The sequence below is a fragment of the Nomascus leucogenys genome, chromosome 6 (assembly GCF_006542625.1).
Source record: "Nomascus leucogenys isolate Asia chromosome 6, Asia_NLE_v1, whole genome shotgun sequence".
Taxonomy (NCBI): Eukaryota; Metazoa; Chordata; class Mammalia; order Primates; family Hylobatidae; genus Nomascus; species Nomascus leucogenys.
Genome location: NC_044386.1, coordinates 12,903,173 through 12,919,647, shown reverse-complemented (window position 1 = coordinate 12,919,647; position 16,475 = coordinate 12,903,173). Strand labels below are relative to the sequence as shown.

The window sequence follows — 16,475 nt, the reverse complement described above, 5'->3', positions numbered from 1 at the left end:
CTTTGTTACCAGCTTTCTTTTCACATGGGATTTAGGTTTGTGACTGACATAGACCTTGCTTCCTCTGCCTTCGGTCTTATATAGGCACAGTGTGTAAACACCGTGTGGACACAGAATGGGCAAGAAAGGGAATTAATTGCTGTGTGTTGTCAGGTGCAAATCACAGTGGGCCTTGCGGGGGCTGCTTGAGTATCTGTTGTTCTTACTGAGAGACAATTAAGATTTTCTTTTTTGTTTTTAAGCAGGAAAGAAATTGAGTATCAGTGCAGGTAAAAGTGGGGAGAGGCCACTGGAAAGGCCTCCAGAGTGTTAACTCTTCCCTTGGCCTGCTATTTACAAGTTGTGTTAGTGACACCTGCCACTGCAACCTCCCTAGATTCAGTCTCCTCATTTGTAAGATGAACTAAGCCAGCGGTCCCCAACCTTTCTGACACCAGGGACTGGTGGAAGACATGGAAGACAATTTTTCTACAGACCAGGGGGTGGGTGATGTTTTCGGGATGATTCAAGTTCATTCCATTTATTGTGCACTTTATTTCTATTATTACATTGTAATGGATGATGAAATAATTATACAGTTCACTATAATGTAGAATCAGTGGGAGCCCTGAGTGTGTTTTTCTGCAACTAGACAGTCCCATCTGGGGGTGATGGGAGACAGTGACAGATCATCAGGCATTAGACTCTTGTAAGGAGCCAGCAACCTAGATCCCTCACATGCACAGTTCACGATAGGGTTCACGTGCAGTTCACAAAAAAGGTTGTGCTCCTATGAGAATCTAATACTGCCGCTGATATGACAGGAGGCAGAGCTCAGGCGGTTCTGTGAGCCATGGGAGTGGCTGTAAATACAGATGAAGCTTCTCTCACTTGCCCGCCACCCACCTCCTGTTGTGTGGCCTGGTTCCTAACAGGCCATGGACCAATACTCTGTCGTCATTCAGCTCCAATACTGGTCTGTGGCCTGGGGGCTGAGGACCCTGAGCTATGTTGTCTCTAAGGGTGCTTGCAGGGCTAATATTCTGTGATTTGCTTAGTCTAATTTGAACTTTGTAATGTCAACTACATTGTATGTTTTCGCTTCAGGGATGCACTGAATGCTCATTATAGTCAAATGGCTTGCATTAATCATTCCATATTGTATTTATATAACATAACATTACATTGTGCCCCATAATAATATACAATGATGATTTGTCCATTAGAAATAATGTTTATTAAAAAAATGGGCCGGGCATGGTGGCTCGTTCATGCTTGTAATCCCAGCACTTTGGGAGACCGAGGTGGGCGGATCACAAGGTCAGGAGATGGGGACCATCCTGGCTAACACGGTGAAACCTCGTCTCTGCTAAAAATACAAAAAATTAGCCAGGCATGGTGGCACGTGGCCATAGTCCCGGCTACTCGGGAGGCTGAGGCAGGAGAATCGCTTGAACCTGGGAGGTGGAGGTTGCAGTGAGGCAAGATTGTGCCACTGCACTCCAGCCTGGGTGACAGAGCAAAACTCTGTCTCAAAAAAAAAAAAAAAAAAAGTGAAGTTCCCAAATAGGAATTTCTCATAAAATGCTTATGTGGTTATTTTATGTCTCCTGCCTTTCAAGCCTCCAGCACTTCCTTGTCTTCCTCTGTCTCCGCCGAAGGCCTTGTTTCTTGTTTTTTTGAGAAGATAGACCCGTTCATCTCCACCACCATGTGTGTTAACCTGGGTGCCTGTTCTCATGCAGCTGCTTTCTCTCCAGGTTTGCCGTCCAAAGCCAACACCCCCACTGACCCCAGGATTTCCTCTCTGGAAGCATCATCCATTTTCACTTTCTACTGAATCCCTTTCATCAACACACACACAAGCTGTGATTGCTTCCACCCAGCAAACCCTACCGTGATTGCCCCGGTTTCCTTCCACTCCATGCTCCCTTCAAAACCCCTCAAAAGCAGTTTATCTCCACCTTGTTTTTCTTCAACTCACTTCATTCAGGCTCTCTGCTAACTTTCCATTGCTGCCATAATAAATTGCCACAAATTTAGAAGCTTGAACAACACAAATGTGTTCTTTTTGTAGTTCTGTCCATCAGAAGTCTGATGTGGGTCTCACGGGATTATAATCAGGTGTCAGCAGGGCTGTGTTTCTTCCCAGAGACTGAGTTCTATTTCCCGCTCTTCCAAGTTGTTGGCAGAATTCCCTTCCTCCTGGTTGAAGGACCCAGGTCCCATTGTCTTAGGTCAGCTCAGGGCTGTTCCAGCCTCTGAAGGCTACCACGTTCCTTGATCCTGACTCCTTCATTCATCTTCAAAGGCAGCAGTGGTGGGTCAGGTGCCTTTCATGCTTTGAATCTCCCCTCCTTCTTCTGTCTCGTGTCTCTGACCCACTCTTCTGCCTATCTCTTCTGCTTTTAAAGACTCATGAGATTAGGTTGAGTCCACTTTATTATCCAACATAATCCCCTCTTCTCAAGATTCTTAACATTAATGACATTTGCAAAGTCCCTTTGGCTGTGGAAGGTAAGATGTTTACAGGTTGCAGGTTGCAGAGATTAGAATGTGAGTATTTTGGGGGGGCCATTATTTTGTCATACTTTCCCCATCACTCTGATAAAACAGCTCTCGTGAAAGTCACCTAGACCTGTTGCTAAATCCAGTGGTTTTTCCTGGATCTCATCTTTCTTGAACAATCAGCTGCATGGGTGCAGTTGATCAGTCTCTCCTTTTTGATACACTTTCATCACATGGCTTCCAGGACACCACACTCACCTGGTTCCTCCCACTGGTCTGGTTGTCCTTTTGTACCTGTTCCTACTCGTTCCTCTTCATCTTTCTGACCTTTAAACATAGAACTGCCAGGCTCTTCTCTTCTCCACCTCTACTTATTCTTTAGGTGGTCCCACATGGCTTCAAAAACCCCAAACTGTCTCAAACCAGGGCTTCTCTCCCGAACTCCAGACACACATACCTATCTGCCTATGTGACATGTCCATTGGATGCTTACAGGATATTTAACCTTAGTGTGTTTGATCAGCCTCACAAAAGTGCCCTCCTGTCGTCGTCTTCATTTTTGCAAATTGGCATTCCATTTTATCAGAGTGATGGAGGGGAGTGTGACAGTAAGAATAATGGCCCCCAAAAGATGTCCATGTCCGAACCCCTGAAGCCTGTGAATACATGACCTTCCAAATGGGCAATCCAACACTCCCTGGAGTAACCCTGAAGCCCTTCCTTCTCTCTCACCTCATTATCCAATAATCTACCTTCAATTTGGTCAGCACTGCTTTCAGGTTCCTTCTAGAATGTGAGTATTTTCACCCGTTTGCCTTACTGATACGGCTCTGATGACTGGAGGAACAGCAGGGTCGTTTGTCTTGCGCTGATTTGATAAACGCCAGGGACACACGTAGAGTCGTTTCAAGGGGTAGAAAGTTTAATAGGCAAGAAAGAAGGAAAAAGCTCCCCAGTACAGAGACAGAGGGAGGGGTGCTCTGAGCAGAGAGAGAAAAACCGCGTAAACAGGGGAAAACAGTCGGTTATATTAGGAGGCTGGGGGAGGCGGTGTCTGATTTGCACAGGGCTTAGGGTATTGGTTTGACCAGGTGTGTCATTCATGTAGCCCTTGAAAAAACTGGCCCTCCGACCCCAGCCTTTTAATATGTAAATGCAGGTCGCAATGATGTCCTGCACACGTGGAGTTATCTGGAGGCAGCCATGATGCTTAGCGCACGTGGTGACAAGGAGAAGAGGGTGGGAATTGCCATGTTGGAGGGACCCAGTTTCCAATCACCAGCATTTGCATATCAAAGCTTGCCGGCCTGGCTCTTTAAGCCACTTTTCTGTTAGAAAAGAAATGTTTAGGGAGCTACTTTTATTAAAAGAAAAAAACCTTACCGAGGACTCCTTTTACCCTCTCTATCTGCCTACAATTATTCCTATATCATTACTACTCTATTTTTTTTTTTTTTTTTTTTTTTTGAGAAGAAGTCTCACTCTGTCACCCAGGCTGGAGCACAGTGGTGTGATCTCCACTCGCCACAGGTTCAAGTGATTCTCCTGCCTCAGCCTCCTGAGTAGCTGGGACTACAGGCACGAGCCACCATGCCTGCCTAATTTTTGCATTTTTAGTAGTGACGGGGTTTCCCCGTGTTGGCCAGGGTGTTCTTGAACTCCTGACCTCAGGTGATCTGCCCTCCTCGGCCTCCCAAAGTGCTGGGATTACAGGAATCATTACTACTCTTATCCAGACCACCATAGTCTGTGACCTGCATCCTTCTGACAATGTTTTAACTGGCTTCCCTGCCTCCGTCGTTGTCCCTGTACAGTCTGTTCTCAGTTCAGACACCAGAATGTAAGTCAGATCCTTTGCCCCAAAACTTCTCCCATGGTTCCTTCCCATGCAAAGTAAAAGCCAATATCCTCACGTGGGCCTGTGGGGCCTGGTACAATCTGGCCTCTGCTACTTCTCTGCTTCTCCATCCTCATTCAGCTCAGGCCACCTGCTCCTTGCAAAGCTGTGGCGCAGCCCTGCCACAGGGCCCTTGCACTTGTTATACACTTGGCCTGGCACCCTCTTCCTTCAATAGTGGGATAGCTTGCTTCCTTCTTCCCTTAGTCCTCTGCTAGAGAGTCACCTCAGAGGGTCTCCCGACCTCCCGCAATCTCCAAATCTCATAACCCTCTTATCCTTGGTGCATGGGCTTCATGTGATTTGTTTGCTAGAATTGTTCTGTCACATAACAGATGCTAAATAAATAGTTCTTGAATAAATGAAAGAAGTGATTATTTCCAAAATTGCATCTTAATGGTGAAAAATTTACATGGTACAGAAGAACATGAAGTAGAATGTGTGGGAGGGAAAACTTTTCTATTTTTAAAAATGATCAACAGTTTATTTTCTATCCCTCTGAAAACTGTGGATGCTTAGATATTAAAATCCTTTTTCAGTTTCACATATACCTATCATAGTTTACAGTCTTTTCTGCAATTTGATTCTTCCACTGTGTTCATTGTCTTGTATATTTTCTTATATTAAAAAACTGAGAACTTTAAAAGCAAAATAAGTATTTTTAAGTATGTAAGTGAAGGGATTCTGAAGTTTGTCTGTTTCACCCTAAATGCCCATTGTTTTTCTTTAACCAACTTGATTATGTGGGAAGTGAGTTATTAATTTTCGATAGTAACTGAGATTCCACTGCAAGATTTGCTTCCCTTTTGCAAGAGAAAACTCCTCATTGAAATTAATACTTTAAAAAAGTCAAATGCTGGAGGCACTGACATGTTGTCAGCCCTTCACTGACTGACCTGTGAATTTAACAGCTGTGGCAGCTCCCTGGATTCTGGGGAGCTCAATGCCATATGGACAGAGTTGCAGACATTTCAGATGATAAAATAGCTATTATAATATGATAACATACAGCACTTTTCTCCAAAACTCATAGTGTTTTTAGTGAAGACTAGAGTTGTCCTGACTACTGCTATCACTTAAGCAGAGGGCGGAGGAAATTGAGGGCTGATGGAGGCATCTTATCTGCTTGACAAGAAATGTAGACAGGACTTGTACCTTTCTCTGACATTCCCACAGCTTCTGTGAGTTTTGACTGAGTGTTGACTGCTCAGCTCTGCCCCTGGCAGCTGTGTAGTATTGGACAAGACACCTAACCTCCCTGATTCCCTTGTTTTGGAATTATTGTGTGGACTAGAGGCAACGTAAGTACCCAGCACAGGGCGTGACACAGCAAATGTTTGTTATTATTATTATTCTTGCTATCACTGTTGCTTGTCAAAATTGCTGATAACACTTTTTTTTTTTTTTTTTTGGAAAGGAGTCTCACTGACTCTGTTGCCCAGGCTGGAGTGCAGTGGCGTGATCTTGGCTCACTGCAACCTCTGCCTCCCGGGTTCAAGCAATTCTCCTGCCTCAGCCTCCTGAGTAGCTTGGATTACAGGCACATGCCACCACACCCAGCTAATTTTTGTATTTTTAGTAGAGATGGAGTTTCGCTGTGTTGGCCAGGCTGGTCTTGAACTCCTGACCTCATGATCCATCCGCCTCAGCCTCCCAAAGTGCTAGGATTACAGGCATGAGCCACTGTGCCTGGCCTATGATAACACATTCTTTTTTTTTTTTTTTTGATAACACATTCTTTAGCAACCTTTTCTTTGGTTTCTCCTTAAGCACGCCCTATAATCAAAGAGTCTGTAACTAAACCAAGTTCTCAAGGGAGAAATGTACTCTGCTGATGCACGTACCATTTTTTCTTAGGAAACTTTTCAGCAGTTTACAACTAATAGGAGTTGAAACCATTTCTGGTTTACATGTGACAAAATGCACTGACAGTGCTATGAATACTTATGACGAATGCTGGTGATAGATTTGGTTAGTTCGAGTGCTAATGAGCCCTGGGGTCATGGGGTTGGTCGCTTTTCATTTGGCATCAGGGTCACATTTTGCATCTCTGATTCCTGTAGCTGTTGGGACAGGAGGGACCAGATAAGAATGAATGGCTGGATCAGCGCAAGCCATTTATTCAACAAATGTTCATATAGTACAAGGTGCCAGGGGTTAGGCAAGTAGTTGAAGGTACAAGTGTGAACCAGACCTAGCTCCTGACCGCAGAGAGTTTATAGCATTTTAACTGGAGGTTAGAAAACTAAAATGGAGTTGATCACAGGCAACTAAAACACATAAAGTTCAAACCCTGTTCATGAATGGAAGCAGTTTTGAAAATAGCCAATAGATAGACTAGAAAGGAAAGCAGAGAAGGGAGGCAAGGAGGGAGGTACACCCACATGTAGAATTCTCTAGACACACAGGGAGACGCTCTGATAGATCTATGCTTGTCACCAAAAGGCAGTTTGGGCACGAGTGTAGCAGTGGGTCTGAAGCCCCAGCTAGCTGAGTCAGGGAGAAGTCCCCAGGCATGCCCGTCTGCTTTTCATGTAAATAGGATTGATCTCTTTGAAGCAACTTGCTACTTCTTCATTTTAAATATGAATCCAGTTATCTCATTTGTAACGAGGGTCTGCATAACAGAGCAGCTGAGTGATCAGAGTTGATGGAGACGTATTCCCTTTTTTGTGTTTGGTATTTTATTTAATCTTTTTTTTTTCAGTTTTTAATTTTTAAGTTCAGGGGTACATGTGCAGTTTGTCACATAGGTAAACTTGTGTCATAGAGGTTTGTTGTATAGATTATTTCATTGCCCAGGTATCAAGCCTAGTGCCCATTAGTTATTTTTCTTTCCCGGATAGAGTGGGCTTGTCCCAGAGCTGGGAAGTGAGAGGACTTGGCTTGTCTCAGCTGTCCTGCCGCAATCCTGAGAAAAGTCACTCAATCTCTGTGAGCCTTTTTCCTTATCTCTGTACAGTGGGGGAAGGAACAGTAGCTTCCTTCCAGGGTTCTCTGGGGATGAAACGAGATGATGCCTGGGGAGCACCCTGTGGTGTCTGTTGTTGTTACAGACTTTGCTCTGGAAGGGATGGCAAAAGTGCAACAGGAGAAATCAGACCTTGGGTTAAAAGGCAGAGTCAAAGTGAGAGCAGGCATTATCCTGATTCCATGCCCAGATCTTCTCCTCTGTATTCAGGATCTGCATACATTAAGGGCCGAGTCATTTACTTGCCTTTATAGCACTCGTTTCCAGTAACATTGAGAACCTGGAACCACCCTCAGCTGGTGCACTCAGTGTTCATTTCCACTGCTCAAGCTGGATGGTCACTTCATTTCCTTGGAAGTCTTTTTCAAGTCCAGATGAATGCTTTATAGTTTGGCCATAAGAAAACCCTACACGGCACCACTTTATAATTTGTCTCCTTTGGTAACACCAGGTGGTGCTGGCAAACAAGTAATTCATCTGCAAGTTATCAGGTGAAAAATTTTCCTTTGCAGGCATTCTTGTATTCTCTCACCAAATCTTTTATTTGTTAATCTCATATAGTAAGATGCAATTGAAAGCACGTGCAAGTTTAGTAGATACAGAAAGAGATTCAAGGTGTGATTATTTAGCAATGTGTGTTTTAAATCCCAACTACATCAAATGGCCAACTGTTAGATTCAAAAGGGGATTAATCTGTTTGAAAGGATCCTGATCTGCTTCACAGAATATGTATATTTTAGATGGGGGTAGATTTCTGCGAAAATGTTGCCAAATACATTTTGGAAATGCAATGGTATTATTTTTATACCTGGAGATTCTCTCTGCATATTATGATAAGAAAGCTTGAAAAATTCAGCAGTAAAGAAACCTGTTTAACCTTTTAAGGAGTTTTTAAACTTAGTTGATCATAGACTACCCCCTCCTTTTCCTCAACATATGTTAACATTGATAAGGATGTGTGTTTTAGGATGTTGTATTCGGAATGTTAGGTAGGGACAATGGCTTTCTGTTTTTTAATCTTGTGTGTGTTTCATGTCACTGTGATGTCTCAGAAGTATTTCCAGGTGCCCGAGGGCTGGTTCTAGTGATGTTTCTCCCCATGCAGATGTTACATCACGCTGGCTCAAGCTCTGGGAATGAGCATGGGGGGAGCCCCTGCCGGACCTGCAGGCACAGGCAAAACAGAAACCACTAAAGACATGGGACGATGCCTCGGGAAATACGTCGTAGTTTTCAATTGTTCAGACCAGATGGATTTCCGAGGACTTGGACGGATTTTTAAAGGTGTGGGTTATATTTTTTAATCTGGTGAGAAATCTCAGCCAAGGTGGAATATTTTGCTAAAATTTGTTTTCAACAATTGGCCACACTTTAGAATCATTTTCAGCTTTGTAAAATTTTCTGGAAAATCTTCAATCTTGCCAGGTTGTGTGGACCAAATGTTACTTCCTCCCGACGTTTTTTGATATTCCTTTATCTTGGGTGTTTACAGGTAAAGTGCCAAATTGTGAGCTGTTTTGGGTCACTTGATGCATAGATCTATTTGTTCCACTTTACTTTTGAATGAACTTACATCTGGCTCATTTTAGCAGCTACATAGTATCCTTTTTCTTGGTTTTCCAAAATTATATACTAATTGGATTTTTCATTTAATTTCCTTTCTAAGGACTGGCACAGTCTGGATCCTGGGGTTGTTTTGATGAATTTAACCGTATTGATCTACCAGTTCTCTCGGTTGCAGCCCAGCAAATTTCCATTATTCTGACATGTAAAAAGGAGCACAAAAAGTCTTTTATTTTTACTGATGGAGATAATGTGACTATGAACCCTGAATTTGGGCTTTTCTTAACCATGGTAAGGAGCTGCTAGAAAAGCTACTGAATTTCAGCCTTCTTATCACAATTTTCATGCATCTCCCTGGTCATATGTCATCTGTTTTCCTGAATGGAAATTGGGATTGTAACTTTACCTCCTTTTGAAAACCCTTTGGTGTTAAGCAAAGATCATATGAATAGCTCATGACTTAGCCTGTCCTGGTAAAATGAGAGTGAGATATGTAAATGAATTCCCTGGTTGTCATTCCAGATTTGTTGTGTGTACATAATGAATCTTTTAATATGATGCTGATGTGTGCTTGATTGCGTCATTCATCCTTGGGCTTTATTTTCTGTTTAGAATCCTGGCTATGCCGGACGGCAGGAACTCCCTGAAAACTTGAAGATTAATTTCCGCTCAGTGGCCATGATGGTTCCTGACCGTCAGATTATCATAAGGGTGAAGTTAGCTAGTTGTGGCTTCATTGACAATGTTGTTTTGGCCAGGAAGTTTTTCACGCTCTACAAACTGTGTGAGGAGCAGCTTTCTAAGCAGGTGTGTCATCCTGGAGGTCTTATGCACTTAGGCATGTTTCATTTTTCTATTCAGCAGAATGTTCTCATTTTGAGAAATTCTAGACTGGGCTTGTTGACAAAGGATTTTATTGATACTACGTAGAAAGGTGTATTACTACAAAAATAATTTTATATGCATAGTTTTATTAAGAAGTACATTTAAATTAATATTTACAGCATAGAAATGAAGTGAATATTATCTGCACTGGTTTAAGAGCCAAAGATTTATGGATATTAACATTGGCTGTTTATACCACTTATAGATTCATTGTCATATGTGTTATGTATTTTCATGATTTGTAGGAACCTCTCAATGATTTATTCTTCTTCATTCTAAGCTCACTTGAGTATTTGACCAAGGTTTGCTAACTGTGTTGTTTATGTGTTGCAACCTTCTTGCTAGTTTCCTCGATTCTTTAGGGTAGCACGTTCAGGCATCATGAGGTTTCATAGTTAAAAGTCATGGAATTAAACATATACTTCTGCATTAGTTATCTATTGCTGCATAACAGTCATCTAACAATCATACCACACACTTTGTGTCTTGTAACAATGTACATTTATTACTACATGGTGTCTGTGGGTCAGGAGTTAGCTGAAATGAGTCCTGTGGTTTGTGTCTAACAAGGCTACAATCAAAGTGTTGGCTGGGGCTGTGGTTTCATCTGATGCTCGAATGGGGACAATCTGCTTTTGAGCTCACTCGGGTTGTTAGCAGCATTCTGTTAGTTGAGGGTGTAAGACTGAGGGCTTCAGTATCTTGCTGGCTATTTTCTGGAGGCCACCTTTAGTTCCTACAGGCTGTGCATAGTTCCTTGCTATATGGGTTTCCCCAACATGACCACTTACTTTCTCAAAGTCAGCAAGGAAAGTGGTTTCAGCAAAACGAGTGCTACAGTCTAATCTAATGTGACCACATAATCACATACACATAATCACATACAACCTGTTGTCTCTGCTGTATTCTATTAGTTAGAAGAAGCAAATCACAGGTCCTGCCTACTCTCAAGGTGATATCATTTAAGGACATGACCACGAGGAGGTGGGCATCATGCCACAATTTTTTAGTACATATCAGTAAAAATTACTAGAAATATATGCTAAATAATGACACAGTGCAATAAACATAAGACTATAACATGAATAGCACTTCCTAACATATATAACCTTTGTTCCATCTTATCACTTAGGCTTTCATTTCAAACTTCTTTGAATCTTTTTTGCTTTTTATACCCACAGGTTCAACCTAATTACATTCCTACTCAAAAGTTCTTTTCCTGTGAGTGTTCAGACACACACAGACTCTTCTGGCTCTGGCCATTGAGCCTTTCTGCTGAGTGTGACCCTGACATTTTGTCTCCAACATTCTTGGTTTCTTCTGCTTATTGGAGCCCTTACTCACTCATTCTTATTGTATTAGTCTGTTCTCATGCTGCTAATAAAGACATACCTGAGACTGGGTAATTTATTAAGGAAAGAGGTTTAATTGAATCACACTTCGGCATGGCTGAGAAGGCCTCAGGAAGCTTACAATTATGGCAGAAGGGGAAGCAAACATGTTCTTCTTCATGTGGCATCAGGAAGGAGAAGTGCTGAGTGAAGAGAGGGAAAATCCCCTTATAAAACCATCAGATCTTAGGAGAACTCACTTACTATTATGAGAACAGCATGAGGGGAGCCACCCCCATGATTCAATTACCTCCACCTGGTCCCTCCCATGACACATGGGGATTATGGGGACTACAATTCAGGATGAGATTTGGGTGGGGACACGGCCAAACCATACCACTTATCTTTCAAATAAATATTTTTTCCATGCTGTTTCTTGAATGGAAAAAACTTCCCACATCACTGGCTTCTGCTCTTATCTTCACTACAACTTCACTACTTCCCTCACTCCTACCATCCATGTTCACAAGGTCATTGTGAAATGTAATAAATCAATGTATGCAGAATAGATGGACTCATACTGATCTCTTGGTGAACATTCTGTGACTTTCCCTTCACGCCCAGAGATTTAACTGAGTCCAACTCTGATAGGAAGTTTCCCATGATTAATTTTACTCACCAACACTTTTAATTCGTTGTTACTTTTATACAAGTTTATTCACATTTCTATTTTATTATCTTTATTAGAATTTAAATTCCCTGAAGGTGGGAACTCAATTTGAATATTTTTATGTGCTCCATCTTCCAAATGACTAGTCTTAAGTGAGGCATACTGCTCCCAGTTGCCTTAGCAGATAACTGTAGTTTTTTCCTATACATCTTTGTTTTTATTGTGGTAAAAGCATATAAAATTAAATTTACTATCTTAACCATTTTAACTGTACAGTTCAATAATGTTAAGTATGTTCACAATGTTGTGAAATAGATCTCTGTAACTTTTTCATCTTAAAAAACTGGAACTCTGTGCCCACTAAACAACAACTTCTCTTTTTCTCCTCCCTTAGCCCCTGATAACCATCATTCTACTTTCTGTTTCTATCAATTTGACTATTGCCAATAGTTCATATAAATGAAATCATATAATATTTGATTTTTTGTGACTGGCATATTTTTCTTAGCGTAATGCCCTCAAGGTTCATTCATGTTTTAGCATGTGACAGGATGTCCTTTCTTTTTATGGCTAAATAATATTCTGTTATATGTATATACCACATTTTGTTTATCCATTCATCTGTCAGTGGACATTTGGGTTGCTTCCACCTCTTGGCTTTCATGAGTGGTGCTGCTATGAAAATGGATATGCTGATATCTCTTTGAGGCTGTGCTTTTTATTATTTATTTATTTATTTTTTGTGAGACAGAGTCATGCTCTGTTGCCCAGGCTGGAGTGCAGGTGCAATCTCGGCTCACTGCAACCTCTGCTTCCTGGGTTTAAGTGATTCTCATGCCTCAGACTCCTGAGTAGCTGGGATCACAGACACACGCCATCACACTTGGTTAATTTTTGTAATTTTCTTGGTGGAGATGGGGTTTCATCATGTTGGCCAGGCTGGTCATGAACTCCTGGCCTTAAGTGATCTGCCCCACTTGGTCTTCCAAAATGCTGGGATTATGGGTGTGAGCCACTGTGCCTGGCCCATTCTTTCAATTCTTTTGGCTATATACCCAGAATTGGGAGTGCTGGATCGTATCGTTCCATTTTTAATTTTTTGAGGAAACACCTTACTGTTTTTCACAATGATTGGATAATTAGATTTTGATTATTCAGTTTATATATGCTGAAATTTGACATAATTGAGCTTTTATAAATATTTAGTAAGGGAATGACAAAGCTGGGGGCTTGGCTTTCTAATTTGTCCTTATCCTTCCTCCTCCAGGTAATCCTGAAGCGCAGCTGCTTTTTTTCCCCCTGATTCTCCTGTCTTCTTACTTATCATGAAAAAGGCACATATATCTCTATGTATATGGCAGTCATGAGTGCAGTCCCAGTTTAATTCTGGTTCTGAATTTTAACTTTAGAGATACGAGCAAATTTCCTTGTGTATGATTGATTAAGAATAAGCTCAAAGGGATGTCTATATTCCAAGAAGAAATTTATTCCCTTTCCCTGCCAAGCTGTAGCAGCTAGTTCTGATCTAAGGGCTTAAGCTAATGATGGCACATGGGAGGACTCTTTGGGATATTCCCTATTTGCTCAAAAAGTATATCTATATAGAAATATTTTACCCCATTGTGTGTATGCATTTTCTGAAGGAAAATCAGTATTTATTCATTATCATGAATATAATTTATGTCAGATTCATATGGCTTCCGCAAGTCTTTTAATGTTGAAAATAAGCCCAATGTATCTCACGTTCTCTAGGTTCATTATGACTTTGGCCTGCGTAACATTCTGTCAGTTCTTCGGACCTTGGGAGCAGCAAAAAGAGCCAATCCAATGGATACGGAGTCCACGATTGTCATGCGTGTACTACGGGACATGAATCTTTCTAAACTGGTAAGACTCACAGATGGAAATGTTCCACCTACTTGAATATCGGTTCAACTAACTGCCCATACATGAGACTTCAAAATATTTATTTAAAATGCTCATTTAAAATGCCTAATTGTTAGATAAAGTGCTGGAGAGCATCACTTTAAATTATACTTTTTCAGACATTTTTTTGGGTAATGACTCCTATGCACTCTAAAATGTGCCTATTCCAATAGAATTGAAATGGATTTAAAAAAATACACATGTTAAGATGCCAAATACCTTGAATCATTTTTGTGTTTTAGAATTAAAATCTCACCTTTGGAGTCTGGTAGAGCCCGGTAGGAAATGATGTGTAAATTCTACAAGTGTGTGATAGTTTCACACTATTATTTCACAATAGAGACTGATAATCAATGCCCACTATCCGTGGATCTATGTAAAGGGTGACAAAATGATAGATTTTTATTTTAAATTAGAAGTATACACCAAATTCCAATTCACAAACCTGCTATTAATTTCTAATTTAAAAATTCTTTTAAGTTTAAATAAAAAATTGAAGATTATACGGTATCCCCCATAACTGACTATTTTATGGAAAGATTGTCACATAGACAGTATTGTCATTCCTTCCATTTCTTTCCTTTCTCCCTGTTCTTTTCCTCTTTATTTTTTTTTTAATTGATGGGAAAGATGAGGAAAATGTTTCTTAACTTCAATAAAGGTGATATGTTATTTGTTAGTGGTTACATTGCAATAACCCGGACTGTGTTGGGCATTTCCAGTTTATCTGCATATTGCTATGTTTATACCAGAATAATTGGTCTGATTTCCCATTCTTTTCTTTTTTAGATTGATGAGGATGAACCCTTGTTTTTGAGTTTGATTGAAGATCTCTTTCCAAATATTCTTCTGGACAAGGCAGGTTACCCTGAACTGGAAGCAGCAATTAGTAGACAGGTAATGTGCTTCACAGGGCATCGAGGGCTGGTGTCTGTTTCATCCGAATTTAATGGGAATAAAGTGGGGCTGCTGTGGCTCCAACCTGTGCACTCTGAGCAGCAAAAATAACAACAGTGAGGCTCACACTGCTGTCTTAAGGGAGGCCAATGCACACCACGAGTCAAACTCCCCTTGCCCTGGGTCTCCTACCATTGCACAGCCACATGTCCAGCTAGTCATGTGCGAGTGGCCCTGTTATTGGTGGAAACCATTCCACACCAGATTCAGAAATGAAATTTGATTGGTCAGCAGGGGGTGGATGGGGCTCATCTGGCTGCCTCTCTGGAGCTTGGCTTAGCTTGTTTCTGCCCTGGTGTTTGCTGTGTTGCCTGCCTCTGCGTGTTATTTGCAGTGATCTCATGTGGCTTCTCTTTCCTCAGTACTTGTGGCTTCTTGCTCAGACTCTGGGGGTGGGTAGGGTGGGGGAACGCACCACACTATGTATATCATGATGTCTCTGGACTTCCCATGGTACTTGGTGCAGCTTTAACTTTTTATAGTCTTCCTAGGAATGGAAATTAATTACATAAACCTTATGCCTCAATTTCTTTTTCTATGAAGAAGAGTTTGGAAAAAATGTTTTATGGAAGTGGTGATTAGCTCAAATTTATAAATTGCACTTCAATTCCTTGAAAATATTTGTAATGAAAATCAAATGTGGCCGGGTGTGGTGGCTCATGCCTGTAATCCCTGCACTCTGGGAGGCCAAGGTGGGTGGATCACTTGAGCCCAGGAGTTTGAGACCAGCCTGGGCAACATGGTGAAACCCTGTCTCTACCAAAAATCCAAAAAATTCGTTGGGCATTGTGGCATGTGCCTATAGTCCCATCTACTCTGGATGCTGAGGTGGGAGGGTCACTTGAGCCTGGGAGGCCGAGGCTGCAGTGAGCAGTGATTGCATCACTGCACTCCAGCCTGAGTGACAGAGGGAGACTGTGTCTCAAAAACAAACAAAACAAAACAAAACAAAAACAAAAAATGGAAATCAAATGTAGCAGTACTTAGTGTATATTTTGCTTTGAAAATGTAGTATATAAATGTCTGAATTTCCTGATGAGGTAAGAGTGATAATTTGTCTGCAAGTGGTTTCTTCATCTTTTGGCTAAACTAATTTTAACACTACCTAAAAGCTAAGTATTGGGCCGGGCGTGGTGGCTTATGCCAATAGTCCCAGTGCTTTGATAGGCCAAGGTGGGGGGATTACTCAACACAGCGAGACCTCGTCTCTACAAATAAATTAAAAAATTAGCCTGGTGCCGTGGTGCATGTCTGTAGTCCCAACTATTCACGCAGCTGAGGCAGGAGGATCACCTGAGCCTGGGACTTTGAGGCTGCAGTGAGCTGTGATCACGCCACTGCACTCCAACATGGGGTGACAGAAATGAGACTCTATCTCTGAAAAAAATATAAAAATATAAAAAAGCTAAGCATTAAGTAATTAATTAACATGATGACTTACGTTAGTAATTTGTAGCACATAAAAATCTGAAGAGCAAATCATAGCATAAAGTGATACATGATTATTATAAAAATTATTTAAGTAAAATTGAAATCATTATGTACTGTGAGTTCAAGCATAGCATGACGATTAAGTGCAGGGACCGTGGATTTGAACTTCTTGGGCTTAAATCCGCATTCCATAGTTTCACAAGCTGATCATCTTGGGCAAATTGCTTAGTCACTCTGCTTCAGTTTCCTTATCTGTAAAAGGAAGACGTTAATAGCATCCCTTCCATCATGTTATTATAAAGCTTTCCATCATGTTATTATAAAGATTGATCTTAGAATAATATTTGGCACAGATTA

General features: G+C 41.3%; 1 protein-coding gene across 1 annotated transcript in view; it reads left to right on the top strand.

Annotated features, from left to right (window-relative positions):
• Positions 1 to 16,475, top strand: part of DNAH5 (dynein axonemal heavy chain 5) — a 234,597-nt gene that overhangs the window by 85,697 nt on the left and 132,425 nt on the right. Inside the window, exons 36-40 of the mRNA XM_030815104.1 lie at positions 8,461 to 8,639; positions 9,022 to 9,209; positions 9,531 to 9,725; positions 13,557 to 13,691; positions 14,520 to 14,627. Coding sequence (XP_030670964.1) covers positions 8,461 to 8,639; positions 9,022 to 9,209; positions 9,531 to 9,725; positions 13,557 to 13,691; positions 14,520 to 14,627 — 805 coding nt within the window. The remainder of the gene's footprint in view (positions 1 to 8,460; positions 8,640 to 9,021; positions 9,210 to 9,530; positions 9,726 to 13,556; positions 13,692 to 14,519; positions 14,628 to 16,475) is intronic.